General features: G+C 41.1%; 2 protein-coding genes across 4 annotated transcripts; both read right to left on the reverse strand.

The window, feature by feature from the left end:
• Positions 1-3,067: 3,067 nt before the first annotated feature.
• On the reverse strand, positions 3,068-8,142 carry LOC146657318 (arrestin domain-containing protein 3-like). Of its 2 annotated transcripts, none has more exons than XM_085426944.1 (6): positions 7,805-8,142; positions 7,654-7,714; positions 7,419-7,566; positions 7,215-7,305; positions 6,123-6,382; positions 3,068-4,601 (listed from the first exon to the last, which is right to left on the reverse strand). In XM_085426944.1, the coding sequence occupies exons 1-6, from the start codon at positions 8,061-8,063 to the stop codon at positions 4,398-4,400; spliced, it is 1,023 nt and encodes a 340-aa protein (XP_085283070.1). In that variant the 5' UTR covers positions 8,064-8,142; the 3' UTR covers positions 3,068-4,397. The 2 variants fall into 2 exon arrangements, with proteins under 2 accessions (XP_085283070.1, XP_085283069.1); XM_085426943.1 differs by lacking the exon at positions 3,068-4,601 and adding an exon at positions 4,939-5,702.
• A 911-nt stretch (positions 8,143-9,053) lies between these two features.
• On the reverse strand, positions 9,054-18,628 carry LOC146657319 (arrestin domain-containing protein 3-like). 2 transcript variants are annotated; one of them, XM_085425316.1, is made up of 7 exons: positions 18,170-18,626; positions 15,990-16,031; positions 15,168-15,228; positions 13,280-13,430; positions 11,923-12,019; positions 11,587-11,843; positions 9,054-9,760 (listed from the first exon to the last, which is right to left on the reverse strand). In XM_085425316.1, the coding sequence occupies exons 1-7, from the start codon at positions 18,429-18,431 to the stop codon at positions 9,494-9,496; spliced, it is 1,137 nt and encodes a 378-aa protein (XP_085281442.1). In that variant the 5' UTR covers positions 18,432-18,626; the 3' UTR covers positions 9,054-9,493. The 2 variants fall into 2 exon arrangements, with proteins under 2 accessions (XP_085281442.1, XP_085281443.1); XM_085425317.1 differs by lacking the exon at positions 15,990-16,031 and having other exon boundaries at positions 18,170-18,628.
• Positions 18,629-18,777: the final 149 nt, after the last annotated feature.

Consider the following 18,777-nt stretch of genomic DNA (forward strand, 5'->3'; position numbering starts at 1 on the left):
GCACAACTGTAAACCTACCAAGACAAGGCCGTCCACCTAAACTAACAGGCCGAACAAGGACAGCGCTGATCAGAAATGCAGCCAAGAGGCCCATGGTGACTCTGGACGAGCTGCAGAGATCTACAGCTCAGGTGGGGGAATCTGACCATAGGACAACTATTAGTTGTGCACTGAGTGGCAAGAAGAAAGTGGGAAAGTGTGGGAAAGTTCAAGGGGGGCGAATACTTTTGCAAGCCACTGTATTAAGTCCAAATGGACCATGTTCAGCACTTCCATTGCCGAAGCCGCTGCACTGAGCTGCAGCCGCAAGGTAGTTGGTGCCTGTCATGGTGGTAATCCGCGAACCAAATGGAGGACACCAGAGGTAAGCGGTGCCACCAAGCTGAAGAAGGAGTCCTAGCGGAGGCCAAGCGGAATGCGGCACGGGTGGTGGCAGAAGCAAAAACTCGGGTGTGGGAGGAGTTCGGAGAGGCCATGGAAAAAGACTTTCGGACTGCCTCAAAGAGATTTTGGCAAACCGTCATGCGACTCAGGAGGGGAAAGTGATGCTATACCTGCACTGTGTATAGTGCGGGTGGAGTGCTGAGAAAATTGTCCGGCGGTCGAAGGAATACTTTGAGGACCTCCTCAATCCCACTGGCACGTCTTCCGTGGCGGAGGCAGAGTCTGGGGATGAAGGGGATGACCCGCCAATCTCTGGGGGCGAGGTCACTGAGGCAGTTAAACAACTCCTTGGTGGCAGAGCCCCTGGGGTGGATGAGCTCTGCCCCGAGTTCCTGAAGGCTCTGGATGTTGTAGGGTTGTCTTGGTTGACACGTCTCTGCAATGTTGCGTGGAGATCAGGGGCAGTACCCCTGGACTGGCAGACCGGGATGGTGGTCCCCATCTTTAAGAAAGGGTACTGGAGGGTGTGTTCCAACTACAGGGGAATCACACTCCTCAGCCTCCCTGGGAAAGTCTATGCCAGGGTGCTCAAGAGTAGAGTCCGTCTGTTAGTCAAACCTCGGATACAGGAGGAACAATGCGGTTTCCGTCCTGGTCGTGGAACACTGGACTAGCTCTTTATCCTCTCAAGGATACTCGAGGGCACATGGGAGTTTGCCCAACCAGTCTACATGTGTTTTGTGGACTTGTAGAAGGCATTCCACCGTGTCCCTCGAAGGGTCCTGTGGAGGGTGCTCCGGGAGTATGGGGTGTCTGGCCCATTGCTAAGGGCCATTCAGTCCTTATACGACCGTTGCAAGAGCTTGGACCGCATAGCCGGTGTTAAGATTCAAGAATTGAGAAAGGGTACAAGAGGTGATCGAAAAATAACCACACTGGTCCGGCCGGGTGAAGTCAAACGAAGATTTTAATTCACACGTGGGAAGATCACTGAAAACAGCAATTGATCTTCGACTTACTAAGGCACAAACAATTATTTTATAACATCAGGGTTTGTTTACTGACGCCCCTTCATGCGTCACCGGTACATTTTATACATAGATCAGATCAACATCATCATGACTTTTCACCCAGAAAATCATCTTCTATTTTCATGGCTTGGTACTTTCCGTTCTTATCTTAAAATGAATTGTTCCTCTTTCTTGTCGAGACATAACTTAATCTCTCCTCTAAATAAGTCTAACTAATATGTGTGTATGTGTTGACCTCACATGCTCTTTGTGTCACCTCTTCACCTCCTACTGTCTGTGTCTCGTCCTCAAATGCTCTTTCTCAATTCACCTGTTGCACTTCTGACCTTTCACCAGGACAGAGGCTCACTGAGACTATGTGTATGTCTTCTACTAAATAAATGTTTTAACCAAGAACCTCTACTAAAACCTTAATATAAAATGACCTGATATAAGTGTTTTGTAAGCATGTATTGCAATTCCTTCTATGTTCTAGTTTTCCCTCAGCATGTATCACCTAGACACTCTCACTAGATGAAGCTCAAAACCATTAATGAACCTGAACATCAACTCAAATAAGCACAGATATGCAATATGTATAAAATAGTTATAACTGCACCTGGAATACAAAATTAATATAATAACTTGTATGCATAAACATCTTAAGGCCATCTTAAAGCTATCTGTTACAATGTTAAAGCAATGATCATACTGCAGATTATATTATGCTGGTCAAATACTTTTCTATTCATCCCCACACCGGCAATAAGTCAGACTTGTTCCTGGTGGGTGATGGGCTCCGCCAGGGCTGCCCTTTGTCACTGATTCTGTTCATAATTTTTATGGACAAAATTTCTAGGCGTAGCTAAGTGGCGGAAGGCTTTCACTTCGGTGGTCAAAGGATCTCATCTCTGCTTTTTGCAGATGATGTGGTCCTGTTGGCTTCATCAGGTGATGGCCTCCAGCTCACCCTGGAATGGTTCGGAGCCGAGTGTGAAGCGGTGGGAATGAGAATCAGCACCTCCAAATCTGAGACCATGGTCCTGTTAAGGTTCAAAATTGAGGAAGGAGAGTACAAACCACCCATGGTCCAGAAGCTCTTGGTCAAACAATGATTTTAATGACTACACACGTGTGGGAAGACACTCTGTACGCAGACAGCAAGTAGTCTTCGACTTCCTCAAAGCATACACAGATTTTATACCGTCAGGGCTTGATTTACTGACGCCCCTTCATGCGTCACAGACAGGATATATACACATACGTCAAATCAAAACCACAACGACTTTTAACACAGTTTAAAAAGAACATCGTCTTCTATCTTCATGGCTGGCACTTCCTGTCTACCTTTCAGTTCTTGTCTTGTTCCTCTTTCTTGCCGAGACAACAAGGAACGGTTCCTCTTTTACCGAGACAATTTTGCAGTTACAGCCAGACATGACTAAACTCTTTCCTATAAATAAATCTAACTAATGTGTGTGTGTTGACCTCACTCAGCCTCTATGTCACCTCTCGCACTTCTGACCTTTTACCAGACCAGAGGCTCACTGAGACTATGTGTATGTCCTCTACTAAATAAATGTTTTAACCAAGAACCTCTACTAAAACCTTAATATAAAATGACCTGATATAAGTGTTTTGTAAGCATGTATTGCAATTCCTTCTGTGTTCTAGTTTTCCCTCAGCATGTATCACCTGAACAGTCACGTCAGTGAAGCTTAAGACCTTTAAAGAACCTGAACATCAACTCAAATAAGCACAGATATGCAATATGTATAAAATAGTTATAACTGCACCTGGAATACAAAGTTAACATCATCATAAACATCTTAAGGCCATCTTAAAGCTATCTGTTACATTGTTAAAGCAATGATCATACTGCAGATTATATTATCAATGCAATGGTACTGATAATAATTATTTAACAATAACAGTAAAATAATTTCCCTGCTCCACAGTCCTCAGCCGGGAAAGGGTGGAGTGCCCACTCCGGGTCAGGGACGAGACCCTGCCCCAAGTGGCGTTTAAGTATCTCGGGGTCTTGTTCACGAGTGATGGGAGAAGGGAGCGGGAGATCGACAGACGATTTGTGCAGCAGCTGCAGTGATGCGGACGCTGTACCGGTCTGTTGTGGTGAAGAGAGAGCTGAGTGTAAAAGCAAAGCTCTCAATTTACTGGTCGATCTACGCCCCTACCCTCACCTATGGCCACGAGCTGTGGGTAGTGACCGAAAGAACGAGATCGCGAATACAAGCGGTAGAAATGGGCTTCCTCCGAAGGGTGGCTGGCCTCTCCCTTAGAGATAGGGTGAGAAGTTCGGCCATTCGGGAGGGGCTCAGAGTAGAGCCGCTGCTCCTCCACATCGAAAGGAGCCAGTTGAGGTGGTTCAGGCATATGACAAGGATGCCCCCTGGGCGCCTCCTGCACGAGGTTTTCCGGGCATGTCCCACCGGGAGGAGCCCCCGGGGCAGACCCAGGACACACTGGAGAGATTATATCTCTCGGCTGGCCTGGGAACGCCTTGGTCTTCCCCCAGATAAACTGGAGGAGGTGGCTGGGGGAGAGGTAGGTCTGGGCTTCTCTATTTGGGCTGCTGCCCCCACGACCCGGCCCTGGATAAGCGGAAGAAAATGGATGGATGGATGGATGGATGGATGGACGATAAAAAGGTTTGTTTTCTGCATTATTCGTTCGCTTACGCACAAGTCTACTGTTGCTTGCACCTCTGATAAAGTTTCACAAGTGTCAGATTTCTTTTTATAGATATAAAAATATGGATATGTACTGATAAATGATCAGAATTATAATATTTCTGACTGTCTGAGGCAAAATTTCCCCGATTCATGCTGAATCGATCGAATTGTGGATTGAATCGAATCACGACCTTGTGAATTGGAATCGAATAGATTCTAGAAATCAGTGACGATACCCAGCCCTAGTCTATAATTTTGGACAGTAAGGTGGAATAACCAACTAATACAGTTTTAAGACTCACTGCAGTTTCTAGCAAACATTTTTCAAGCTGCTTACCCTGAGTCTGTGCTCAGCTTTGATGATGTTGCAGTTGAAGATTGAGGGCTCCACATCACGGGGAATGGTGATGACCCTTGTGACAGTTTCTTCTGCAGATGGAGGGATGGCGTCTCCCACCTCTTTCAAGAGGTCTTTAGTATGGACCCTTCTCTTCTTGCAAAGAAACTGTGCTTTCTGTACAAACAGTAAATGGTAAATGGTGTTAAATTGAATTTATTTGCCAAAGACAGTGACTATATCAAATTTACTCCTGACCCCATAGGCCCCAACGTGAACCTTGGAGCACATACTTTTATACATCAGTTAATGGTTGTCGTGTCCAAATTGCCCAAATGGACTCTAAGGTTTTAGAAGAAGCATTACATTAGGATGTGTCATATGATGAGTAGAATATAAGGGTTCACATTAAACTGGAATCACCAGCCACAAACACAAGATGTTAGTTTTGCATTTCAAATATGATGTTTTATTAGAAAAATATAGTAACACAGCTTAAACCTATTCGCTGGAACGTTCAAGACAATTTACTACACAGCAAAAGCAAGACACAAGTAGGCAAAGTTCTTTGTGCTACAGAGTGCTCTGGGAGGCACACAGAGTCTCCACAGACTACTAAGGATCAAACCTCTACCAACATGACATTGATTATAAAACTCTAAGCATATATGAGTAGATATTTCTAAGCATAAATGACAATCAACAATACAAATCTGACAAACTCTTGTAAATATATTATTTACACAGATATTAAATGTATACAATCTTACAGTTTAAATAGGAAAGTAAATTAAAATCTGTTAGGAGTTAGAAGATAACAACTGCTAATATGAAAACCAGCATTTTCTGATTTATTGCCTCAATTGATGTCATCTTCACAGTTTGGGGTATGAAGGAACAAACAATAGGTGCTTGGTAGCTTTAACAGCACACCAGTCTGCTTTTCTGAATGTATTCAATCATTTGTGTCAAGTCTGTGTTTAAGGCTTAAATGTTCTCTCTCAAGGGAGATTTTCAAAGTGCAGTCTTATAATCATCAAGAGTGGTAGTGGGGTACATCGCATGTGCTCCGTAGTGAGGTGGAAGATCTGTAAGTTGGGGTGGTGTTTGCTGGGGTGGTGTTTGCTGGGGTGTAGTTCCCCAGGATGTTTTTTCTGGGTTCCTAAAAGTGTCAAATCCAATGCCAGCAGAAGGATGTGGTTGTTTCACCACCGCAGGCATGATAACTATAGGAAGTTTGAGCTTTGGATCAATAGAACATTTGATATTCAGTTGGACCTGTGCAAACAAAATAACACACAAACAGAATTGTTTAAGATTTTTTTGTTCAGGAATTATTGATTTCAGCAGGGCTTTGTTGTTGCCATGTTTTGTCACTAGAGGGCTCTCACGTTTTAATCCAAGCTTCTCAATCTTTGTTTTCTTCCATTAGTTCCTCTGAGTACTTACATCCTTTATTTTATTTCCTTTTGTGAACGTTAAAATGAGGAAGGAGAAATGCAGTTTAACAGTTTTCCATAAAAATGATTTGTTACAGTCACCTGTGACAGAAAAGAGGTGCCACTAACCAACTAGCAGCCCAAATAAAACCTTTTAAATGGCATATACAGAAACAAAGACAAGCTTCCTACCATTAGTTATATTACTTAAACAGTACTCAAGTACACAAACAAAAGGACAGCTCTACAAGTTGTTTACCTTCAGCCTGTACTCCAGGTTGATGATGTGGCTGTTCAAGATGGAGGGGGGTAGGTCTCCAGGGATGGTGATCACCTTGGTCACGGTTTTTCTGCCAGAAGATGCTTCAACAGCCTCAGCCTTATCCTTAAGGATGGCATGTGTGTAAACTTTCCTGTGGCCCTGGGCAAAGAAACTGTGTTTCTGATACAGTATGAATTTGGGCTTCACTGTGCGACTCGAGTTGTTGTTGATTTCAACTGTGACCACGAGAGCTTCGCCTGTAAAGTACAGAAAGTTATCCTGTATAAATCATTGCCAAGCATAGAAAGACATTTCCTGACATCTACATAATATCTCTCTACAGGAGTTCAGGATGCTTTTATGCAGTTGGCTAAAGTCGGGTGATCCAGAGGCCAAATTATCTGGGCATATACCATCAAGAGTCATCCTCCCAAAAAAGCAACAACATGAAACTATATAAAACAAAATCCATCTCAGTGTAACACAGCCATTATGCCATTTTCCTCCAAATTCATATGACACAAAATAAGGCACAAAAGAGTCTGGAGAGTTTTATTCTTACATGACTTAATGTTCCTGGCACAAAAGGCGCCAAATGCAACCTTTTTTCTATCTTAAATGATTATTAGACTTTTCAACTTTTTGTCTTTACCTTCCTTGTAAGTCTAGCGTACAGTGGTTGATAATTTAGCTTGCCAAATGTACCCCCCTAGATGTTGCCAAAAACAGCACGTCAGCATCATACAGCTCGGTTCGTACTCATAAAAACAAAACTACAACAACAACTTTTAGCTTAGTACTCAATCAGCTATAACTTCCTTTCAATAATCAAAGGATCAGTTCCACAGAAACACCCCTCACTGAATCATGCACACTGGTTTCCTGTTTACAAGCACTTTAAGTAGCTGGGAGCTGGGATGAAATAAAGCAGTATTTTTAAATGATGCTTCCTTAGGGAAGGAGTCTAAGGAGTAAAAAGCTCTTGACTCAACCAAACTTATAGTCACTTTCCAAAAAATAAAAAATTAAAATAAGGGAGAGGGCAGAAACTGAATACTGAAAGGCAGTAAGCCAAGTAAAGATAATTACCTTGCATGTATCCCATCTGAGTGGTATGAACATCTACTGAAACCTTTCCAGAGCCCAAAACAGATTTATCCTTATGAGTATACTGAGGTTCCTAAAAAGCAGACCCCCACATTATAAATGTGCTTTAAGGTAATGATCTCGTCTGCCTGAACACTATCAGTTATGAAATTTAATCGTTGCTTTTTAGGGTTAATGGTTTCTTACCAGAAGTCCAGGAATACCCATGTGTGTCTTGGACACAAAAGTGAAGTGGGCCTTAGTTTTTTTTGTAATCTTCATTGATTGTTTCAGCTCTGCTTTTACCTTATGAACAATTTTTCCATGGGCTCCTTTATAGGTTGATGGCAGTATTCTGTAAAATACAATACAAAAACATTCAAATGACCCACAAAGAAGCAGAATGGGAATCTAAACCTCTGATTAAGACAAGAAGAGGTACCCATCAGGAATCCTGAACGAAAAAGGATACACGTGTCTTCCTTTTCCAATGACTTCAGTGCCTGGAAAAGAAGTAGGTGTTGTTTTGAACAGTCTGTTAAACAAGGAACAGTGTATCACATGTCAGCAACTGTGTTAATTCAATACATCACCATCGCGTCTTGATTCTCTCAAGATATCTTGTTTGATGTCATAATATTTCTCAGTAGCCCAGTAAACGTGGGTTTGATCTTGTCCGTAATGCTCACTCCAGCATACCTTCGCTCTCCCTTGTCCTCTAAAAATCAGCGATTGGATTTTGGTTTCACCAGACACCTCCACAATGATTCTTCCATTAATGATATCTCCATTCGTGAAGGTGTTTTTGCTGTTGATGGCATCGTATTCGATTGAGAATTTTTTAATGGTCATTTTCAATTGATGACAAAAAGTGGGGGAAAACAAAAATCTGTTGCAAAAACCAAGAGAAAACTCAAGCCAGTTGTGCCCAGCGCAGCCACTCTCTGCCGGTTATATCTGCTTTCAAGTATGCAAATGTTGTGAAACCAGTTTTTCTTGTATCATACACCCTCTCAAAGCAGTACCACTAAAAGATTTTCAGCTATGGAAACTCGACGGAGTTTAACATGAGATTACATTATGAATGATTTGAGACAGTCAAGACACACACACTCTCTGGATAACCAGCATGGTCTCTTCACAACCACATATTGGGGCAGTGAAAAATACCACCTTGTTTCTCTTTATTTATTTTTTATTGTAGGTGTGACTGGCACATGCTGGCTGCATCACATGATATATTTCACCACACCTACAGTAAATCTTCCACTTGATGCCCATTACATGCCATGTTTAACCCTTTGAAATCCTAAGCAGAAGTGATGAGAAGTAACCTTAACAATAGACCCCCTTTTTCAGAGAGATGACAAAAGGGCCTTTTGGGGGGGGGGGGAGATTACCAAGGCTTAGGAGACATCTTTTCATATATTTTGATAGCATAAATTTAGGGGAAGTTCCACAAAGAACATTAAAAAAAATTATTCTTTGTTATTGTCACTAACATCACTATAATATTCACAGTAGGTTAAGAAATAATACAAAAAGAAAGGTATCAACTTTTCCTGAGGAAACACATGCTAGGTAAGTTAGTGTTAATGACCCATCTTACCAGAAATTGTCAACTGTCTAAATAGTCAAAATTAATCTGGAAACACTGGCAAAACCTAAAAAAATACCAGGAAGAAAAATGTTGCAGTCAATATTTTGATGGCCCCATAAATTGAAAGCAATTAACTCAAAGTAAAAGATGTCTAGTTATGTCAGCTTCATGTTTTGTGTTACGCCACAAAAAACAAACCAAAAATAAGTAAATAAATCCAAAAACCAAAGAGGTTTATTGCCTTAAAAAAAGTTTATTATCATACAAAACTTCATTTCAAAGATTTAATCCACCCAACACCAACTTGATGTTGTAATGTTGTTAACCAGTGAATGGAAAATATTTTTCTCTTTACTTTTCAGAAAGGCTTTTAGGTGTAAAACAAACCAGTCAAACAGCATTACTTGTTCCTGTGATAAATGCAATGTTTTACATTTTGTCCCTTTTATTCAGTCGTCTGTCTGTAACACGCAGGCACTTAAGATATCAAGTGTTAAATAAAAAAGAAACAATCAGGAGCGGATACTCCTATATGAGGCAGTTAAACACACACTATAGGGATTTGGTATAGTCTATAGCCACAGAAGTGCTTGGTGAACACTAGAGTGGCTCTTAATGACCACAGTATGCTTCTCGGTGTTTTCACACCATTTCCTGGCAAAACATCTGGTCAGACCTGTTGCTAGGATTTATTCTCAAAATCTGGCAATGGAGGGTACATTGCATATGCTCCATAAGGAGGAGGGGGATCTGACGGTTGGGGAGCTGCTATTGGTTGTTGTGGCTCAAAACCCCACACTGGAGGGTTCGGGTTCGGGTTGAATCCAAAGGGGGTAGCAGCAGCAGCGGGATAGTGTGGTGGCACTGCAGGATAGGCCTGGAAGGCTGGCAGGATGGCTACAGGAAACTTGATCTCTGGATCTGAAGCATATTTTACGTCAAGGTACACCTGTAAAACACGTTAGATTGTTTAAAGTTACTCAATATTTGCAGAATTGAACCAATCCTCTGTTTTTAAGAACATGTTCAACAGGTAAAATCTATCAGCCTTTTCTTTGGTTACGGACTTCATGTATCTCAGCTTATGCTTATTTTAGTATTAATTAAAAGTTTGATCATTTTGTAGCTCAACCCTTTCACACAGGTTATGTTGGTTTTGAGCTGCAGATGTTACCCATTAACACAAATATAACTGCTGTCCTCAGTTACTACTAGTAGGTTCTTATGTCACATAAGTCTTTTGTTTACATTATTGCTTTTCAGTAAAATGAGTCAATAAACCATGGCAGACACTGGAGCTTTGCTCTATAAAGACAACCTATGTGCCGACAGTTTTCCACTATGCTCTATACAATACTGTGTTCACATGCGTGCAAAGCAAACACTTTCCTCAAACAAATGAACAAAGCGTGACAATTGTGTTCAAACGCTTTCAGCAGCTTTACACAAAAGTCTTTCATTGCATAAAATAAAGAACCGACAGAGAGCTTCAAATAGCGCTCTGCTGCGCTATTGCTCACAACATTCATACCATCTTGCTTATTTTTTCTGATCACATCAACATTGATGTGATCAGTTACATTACAGATCTTTTCTATATTCTTTGCTAGGATTTTAGCAGTAAAGCCCCTCAAATGAACTTTTGGTTTGGAGTTTACATGCAATAATGTGCAAAAGTCTTGAACCACCCACCGGTTCCTTTCTTGTAATTTCTAAAGTAGTCTTGAGAAATAGTTTGTCAGGTTTTCTTAAAGTCTTTCAGTTTCCTTTTTTTGATGCTGGCTGTCTTTTTTTCCCCCCCATTCATTTTTAGTTGAATCCTTTTAAGAGGAATAAAGGATGAATGTTTTTTGTTTGCTGAAATGCTTAACACTGAGCTATGAATAATTAATGCATGAAAAGGAAAGCTAGGTAACTCAAGGAATGAACCAGTGCCTACTCACACCAGGGGAAAAAAAAAAAAAAAAAAAAAAAAAAAAAGAGCGTAGCAAAGAACCAGTTTTCCATTTAAATTTACATTCTATCTAGAAAGTATCTTTTTTCCTTTTTGTTTAATGTGTGCATTTCTACTACAGAATTTCAAAAAACAAGTTAACAAGTTCTCACCAAAGTAAAATGAAATGCATTTTCTTTCGAGGAACAGAGCATTCCTTCTTGAACCATTTTAAGTTAGCACAACTTAGATCTGGGCTGTTAGCTGATCTGGTGACTGATCTCCAGTGTGACAATAAAGCAGTTCAAGTTACAGACTGGCAGACAGAATGTGATGAGGGCAGAAGTACAGCTGAAACCAAATAATGAGACAAAGGAAGTAAAACCCACAGAGGACACAGAGAGAAATAATAACCAAAATAAAACGGGAAGAGAGGCACAACTAAACAGGGAAGCAAGATTATATTGATGCAAACAAAGACAGAAAGAGGAAAAAGTCCTGTACCTCCTTGGCTTCCTGATTGGATTGCTTCATTTTTCATTTGATCACAAACAACGCCATTAGTATGGATTGGCCTACCTGGAGCCTGAACTTCAACATTACAAAAGCAGTGTGGAATCATGTTAATGGAGAACAGAAGAAAAGGAAGCCGACCTCCAAAGAAGAGCTTAAAATAAAAAAATAAAAAAAATAAAAAGCTATTTCTGAAGACTACTTAAAGAAATCCTTTTGTGGATCAATAATTTTGGACAGTATTGTGGAATAACTAACTTGTATTGAAACGATTAATACAGTTTTAAGATTTACTGGTGTTTCCAGCAAACATTTTTCAAGCTGCTTACCCTGAGTCTGTGCTCAGCTTTGATGATGTTGCAGTTGAGGATCGAGGGCTCCACGTCACGGGGAATGGTGATGACCCTTGTGACGGCTTCTTCTGCAGATGGAGGGATGGCGTCTCCCACCTCTTTCAAGAGGTCTTTAGTATGGACCCTTCTCTTCCCTCTTGCAAAGAAACTGTGCTTTCTGTACAAACAGTACTTGGGCTTGATCTCACGAGATGAACTGTTCTTAATGAAGGCCACAACTTTTAATCCTTCTCCTGCAATACCGAGCGGAAAAGTCAAACCTGACCTTTTCTTTAAACAAATACATGTCAGAATCACCTGCAGGCCTCTCACCTTGTCGGAAGCCCATTTTTTCAAGATTAACATCCATGGCTACACTTCCTGAGGTAAAAATGTTCATTTTCTTATCCTTAGAGTCATGCAGCGGTGTCTGAAAGAAAAACAAGAATGTAGCACAAATTAGGGCTGGGCCATATCATACTGTTCACGGTAATACCGGTATAATGTTGGGCAACGATAAGAAAATTAAATATCGCGATAAAATATGGGTAAAAGACGCATGCGCAGTGCCTTTGTTTTCATACGCATACGGCGCCGACGCAGAATGAGAAGGGTGAAAGCGGATCGTTGAATGAAACGGATGAACCAGAATTGGTTTGTAAAAATGCTGCAACTTCAGTGGTGTGGAACTGGTTTAGCTTTCGTCCGTCAGATACTCAACAAAACACTATTTTTGGTAGGGCATGCTAGCGGGCCGTCGTTATTACCGTGTTTTTTGGAAAATACGGCACACTTAAAATCAATTCTTTGATTTTTCTGAAAATCGACAGTACCCCTTATAATCCAGTGGGTCTTATGTATGAATTCTGGTTGTGTTTACTGACCTCGAAACGATTTTATGTCGTACACGGCGCTCGAAAATCTGTCAAATGTTTTAGTACGACTTTGCTAAGCTACGAACCCGCATCGCTTGATGGATTGTCGGAGCATTACGGCTATCGTAGGCAGGAGCCTCGCGGAGTGATACGTACTGCGCTTCAACATAATATTACTGTATTGTGTATAATCTCTTTTTAGGTTTTGTGGATATTATACACGGTTATGCTGAGGATATGTCGGCCAGTTTCCACTGGAAATGCCTTTTGGTTAAACTGTCAGCAAGGAATTTGTATTTGCACTGTTAAATTTTTATATAACTTTAAAACACATAACAAACAGTTGCTTGTTCAAGTGAGAATAAATTAATGTTTGTTTGTTTATTTTGCACTAATAAAGTTGTGGAGTTGTAAAGTATTTTGTCTAGTGTCAATTATATCGTCAGTTTTATCGTTATTGCAAATTTTCAAATGTATATCGTGATAAATATTTTTGGTCATATCGCCCTGCTCTAGCACAAATGCACTTAAATTCTCCCAAAAGCAGAGATATATTAACTTTAATAGACTTCAGCCACATTGATCTCAAAGCTAAGCCAGTGGCCCTTTCCAGTAAGACTATGTTTGGTGCCTTTAAAACCAGTGTTTTCACAAGGTGAGCACTCTGAATGCAAATACTGAAACAAGTTGCTCAATACATGTCCAAGCAGGTCTAAACAGGTTATTGCCGCCCACTCACCCCTTGTTTTTTGTTTGTTTGTTCTGTGGTTGTGCCAACTTTGTTGGAATGACTGCAAATGAGATAACACACATACCTGTAACCAAGATATACTGTTCACATTTGTCGTTGACACAAAGTTGACCATAGTTGAACGTTTCGTGTTCATCCTCATTGATCTGCTCAGCACGGCTTCCAGCGAGTACACAATTTTACCATCAGCACCTTTGAAGGAGGAGGGTAAATCCCTATTGAACAAACACCAAAGCCCACAGAACTGCGATGAGTTGATCACTTTCTTGTAAAATACACACAGCTTTTCACATTTTCTAAATGACTTAATAAAATGTTTTATATCAAAATAAACAATACAGCAGCCATAAACAGAACAATTACGAGTGAAGCCCTTTGGGATTAACGGTTTTTCAGCACTAAATAAATAAAATATGTTCTGATGTTCTTCCAGTTTGCAAACACAACTGGCTCAAGCTAACGCTATGCTGACACTTTTTACATGTTTTAGAACACTCCCTTTATGCACTGCCAGCGACATTCCAGCTGGCGGTGAAATCAGGCGAATCCTTGGATTTACAGCTGTGCCGTGAATGTTTAGGGAGTTATGGACCCGTGAGTGTTCAAATATCTGAATCAACTCAAGCTCAGAATTCAGACTTGATACATTCACCAAGTCACGAATCAATTAATGATAAAATTACTGGTGGTTATCTGCCCACATTCATACATGTACGTATCTAAAACTTCAGTATATTAATGTTGCTTTAATGTCTGTGAAGGTTCTCAGTCATCCAGGTCATCGTAGTCAAAGGAGCTTGCAAAGAAAAGCGTCTGGACTTCTTTAAGTTGCTTGAAGACGTTTCACCTCTCATCCGAGAAGCTTCTTCAGTTCTAAGGTCAAATGGTGGAGAGTCCCAGATATAAACCTAGTGGGAGTGACCCCCCACAGAGGGACAAAAGGACCCCCTGGACCCCCTAAAGTCAGCAAAGAGGCACAGAAAAGAAGACCAGACACCAGCGAGGGAGGATAAGAAGGACAGACGCAACAACATTGTCATCCCCTATGTAGCCGGTGTATCAGAGAAACTCAGGAGAGTTTTCTCCAAGCATGACATCCCAGTGCATTTCAGACCCAGCAACACGCTCAGACAGAAACTGGTTCACCCGAAAGACAAAACGCCAAAACACAAACTTAACAATGTGGTGTATGCTGTACAGTGCAGCGAGGAATGCTCAGACCTCTACATTGGAGAGACCAAACAGCCACTTCACAAGCGCATGGCACAACACAGAAGAGCCACCTCCACAGGACAAGACTCAGCAGTCCATCTGCATCTTAAGGATAAAGGACACTCTTTCGAGGATGCCAATGTTCACATTTTGGACAGAGAGGACAGATGGTTTGAAAGAGGAGTGAAAGAAGCCATCTATGTCCACTGTGAGCGACCATCTTTGAACAGAGGCGGGGGTTTACGACACCAACTCTCTGCCATCTATAATCCAGTTTTGAGATCCCTTCCCAGACGCCTTAACGCCCACTCACATCCTGGGCCATCTGACCTCAGGAATTTGCATGATAAGGTGGGGCCAGGTTTCAAAATGAACACACCCGAAACTCTGGCTGATTGGGACCCACGCCCAGTTTCCCACCTTGGCCCAGGCGATTAGAGGATCATCAGAGGGTCCTTTTGTCCCTCTGTGGGGGGTCACTCCCACTAGGTTTATATCTGGGACTCTCCACCATTTGACCTTAGAACTGAAGAAGCTTCTCGGATGAGAGGTGAAACGTCTTCAAGCAACTTAAAGAAGTCCAGACGCTTTTCTTTGCAAGCTCCTTTGACAATGTTGCTTTAATGTATACACAACCTCAGTGTGTTCACTTACTTTTCTGGAACCACAGCAGTAACAAAACACGAGGTTGTCTGTTTGTTCTTACTAACACTGCAACCATTTAAAGAAATGTTTCTTACTGGAAGGGGAACTGAAAGCTGAATGGGTAGACATGGATTCCTGGGGCAACAACGCTGCTGTCTAAAAAAAAAGAAAAAAAAACAAATAGTAAAAAAAATGTAAAAGATAAATACAAATTTAAGAAGAATTGTTCAGATGTGTGTTTAAGTTACAACTCCTACAATTACGAAGCAGGCCGTTGTAAAGGGATGCTGGGGTGAGTTTGATTTGGCTTCCTGTTTAAGTCAAATATTTAGGGATTACAAACACAAGAGCTGGAAAAGAACAAAAAACTCCTCAAGCTCAACGGATGTCTGAGGGAACAAAAACGCATGTTTGCATCACTTAGCTAATGTGTTTAGGGTTTTTTATGCTTGTAATTAGACATCAGTGATTAAAAAGCACTCTGGCTCTCACTACACTGCGACTAAGTGTAATCCTGCAGCAGGATTGCATTTACGAGCCACAATGACAAGACATGAAGTTTCAGTGTGTTGAAAATATTACAATTATATACCAGATAAAGATATGGCCATTTATTTTTCATATTAACTGGAGTTTATTTAGCACAAAGAGTTTGCCCATGTTTCAATGAACAGACAGCCTGACATCTGCCAGAGTTATTTAATCCAGCTTTGCAGAAGATGACACCACAGAAGGTGTAAAAGTGACAGACTGACAGCGTGAACACAACACCGGACGTGCAGTCTCAGCATTCAACAAGTGACTCAAGCTATAGCTGAATGAAATAAAAGCTCAAACACAGACAGCACACAAATATATTTCAGTAAAAACACAATCAAGCACCACTACAGGCTGAGAGAGGACGGTCAAATACTCACATGTTTGTAAGTTGTCGGTCACTAGTGTCTGTCTGTCGTCCTCTGAAGAGAAAAATCAAGCAGAAAGCAACGCAATCTGTCAACCTTACTGTGTTATTTTAGGCTGGGCAAAAACCTGAAAATCATGATTGTAATCTCTGAGTGTCTGTTAATTTCTTGAGTTATATAGTAAGAGATGGATTAAAATGTCTAAAACTAAAACTCTCAATTTAGAAGTTTACACTGAGAAATGCAGGCAAATCATGCTCTGAATCATCATTTTAACTCTAATCTTTTACTTCGATTTGATTAATCATATTTTCACTGTTAGTACAGAATCCATGTAAAAACTGGTGATCTGGTGCTTTAGTTGTATATGTGTTCTGACTGGTATAATCACTGACGAACAGCAGCGATGGGCTGAAAATTCATTTCTACAGGAAGAAACTTTGCTGCATGTTATGCTGGGCTTACACTGTGCGATTTTTTCAGTCGCGCGATTCAGCTCCTGCTCAAACTGTACGATTGACTCGCAGGGGTTAGAAGTTCATAGGTCACGATGCAGGGTCTCACACTATACCGCCCGATGCTCTGATGCGACCTGAGTGCTCACATAAAATGAAGGTTATAACAGAAAATCTGTCGCTCGCTCTCCCTCTCTGTCTTTCACTCACACAGACACACCACCACCATCAACTTTGCTAAATTGCTAATGAAAAACATTGATCGGGCAGCTGTGACTGAGCAGCAGTGTAAATCCAACTATTTTCACGGTTGTTGTGGTCGTGATAATTTTGTGATGCCACATCGAAAAGGCTCGGATGAGCTTTGAAAAGTTCTACAAGTTGTGCCTCCATCGCTTGTGTCCAGATCACACGCTGCACAGCCGTGCTGCTCCATCTTTTACACCAACGTTTACGTGTTTGCGCGCGAGCAGTGTGAGCGGCTGTGATGAGACCCTCACGAGCGATTGATGATCGGGAGCTGGTCGTGAGGTGTTAATCGCTTCTCGTTACCCCACGTATACTACACGATGCACGATGAAGATCACTCAAAAATCGGCTCAAAATGGGCCTAAAACCGCACAGTGTAAGCCCAGCATTAGAGCAGCAATGTTTGTTCCCCTCAGAGAAAGGGAAGAATGGGAAAAGGAAAACACCTGGCTGGAAAAAGTTAATATGGGCATGTGCAGTGAATATCAGCGCTATGTGGCCAGAAGTGTGATAATATAATTTATTTTGTGTAATAAACAACTGCAAGGATAGATGATTACAACAAATAGATGACTAATACATAAAAGTAATACATAGATGAATAATGATGATGAGTTAAGATGCGTAATCATGGGAACAAGCGGGTTTACAAACAGGAGCAGCTGATTAGCATTAGAAAAGCTGAAATAATACCTCAACTGAAGCCAATTGTACTAAATGCACTAAATGTGCACTGTTACAAGAATGTTTTTCTTTCTATTGTTTTCTATTATTTTAAGTTAAGCAGGACAGAGTTCTTTTAAAGAAAGATTTACTTATATTCTCAAAAGTTAAGCATGACAGGCTTCTGTTTAAGAAAGAGACCTGTTTTATTGTGTTAATGTTGTCATTTTGAGCTAAAAATAAATGGCTAAATGATCATTTGTTTCACATGTGTTCATATCACAAAGAATACACATCTACTTAAATCAAATTCAAGTCAAATGGTTAAAAAAAATAATTTCACACACAAAAAAAGAGCTAGAAAATTCACCACACTGGGAAGGGTGAAGACAACTGGGTCGCCCGGCCCTGGCCACGAGGTGTCCCTTATTTATTTTTCAGGGAGTTGGCAACCCTAAGTGTAAGCCCAGCATTACACAGAAAATAACTTTCAAAATGTTCAGTAGTTCAAGCAGATTTAGATTAGGCTGAAGCCACAGAGCAGCAGCATAAGAGATCGGCGGTTGAGCAGTTGTTGTGCAGCAGGAATTAGTCTCCCCCCCCTCACCGCTCACCCAACATAAACAACGCCTGATGCTAACATTTCCTTCCACTGCGTTGACTTTAGTCCTTAAGCTGAATTTATTTGTTTGCTAAATTCTTTAAAACTATAAACTGAACACAAATAATTTAGTTTTTGGTTGTTCTTTTTAGTTTTTTGTTTGTTTTTTTCTAACTTAAGCAGGCTCCTCCGTGCACGCAGCGCAGAATGAAAAGCAAACTTACTTTTGCTGTTTTTGTCTCTGATGAAGTAACTTCTAACGCTGAAGTATTTGTCTTTGGCGTGGTATACATGCGTGGTTTGTCCGTGCCTCTCGGTCCACAAAACCTCAGCTTTCCCTTTGAATTTAATGAGCAGGGACTCTATCTGGAAGTCTTTCTCCGCTTCCAGCCTGACTTCCCCATAAATGACATCACCATTAGTAAAAGTGTTGCTGTCATTGATAGAGTTATAGATTACTTCTAATCTCTTGATTGTGGACAGCATAATTTGTAGTAACGCACTAGGAAACGTTCCAAGGACACCAGAGTAACAACCGACAGACTGAGATATGCGGTAGGTGTGTCCCGATCCTGAAGGAGGTCTTACATTACCGCGGCTTCGCCTTCCGCTGTATCTCTGATTTCATTTATCCAATAATGCGTGCACCCAATTAGTCACTTATATGGTGACACACAGTGACATGCAGGGGCGTAGTAGCAGTGTGGGGGAAAGTGGGACTGACTGCCCAGGGGTCCAATGGGTCAGGAGGAGCCTATCCAGACCTGCAATGAATAAGTTTGCTATTGTTTGCATTTTTTTCTTATATTGGAGAATATATATATATATATAT

Source organism: Rhamphochromis longiceps, linkage group LG12 (genome assembly GCF_057381845.1).
Source record: "Rhamphochromis longiceps isolate RC_006_pf linkage group LG12, R_longiceps_female_GT1.1, whole genome shotgun sequence".
Lineage (NCBI taxonomy): Eukaryota > Metazoa > Chordata > Actinopteri > Cichliformes > Cichlidae > Rhamphochromis > Rhamphochromis longiceps.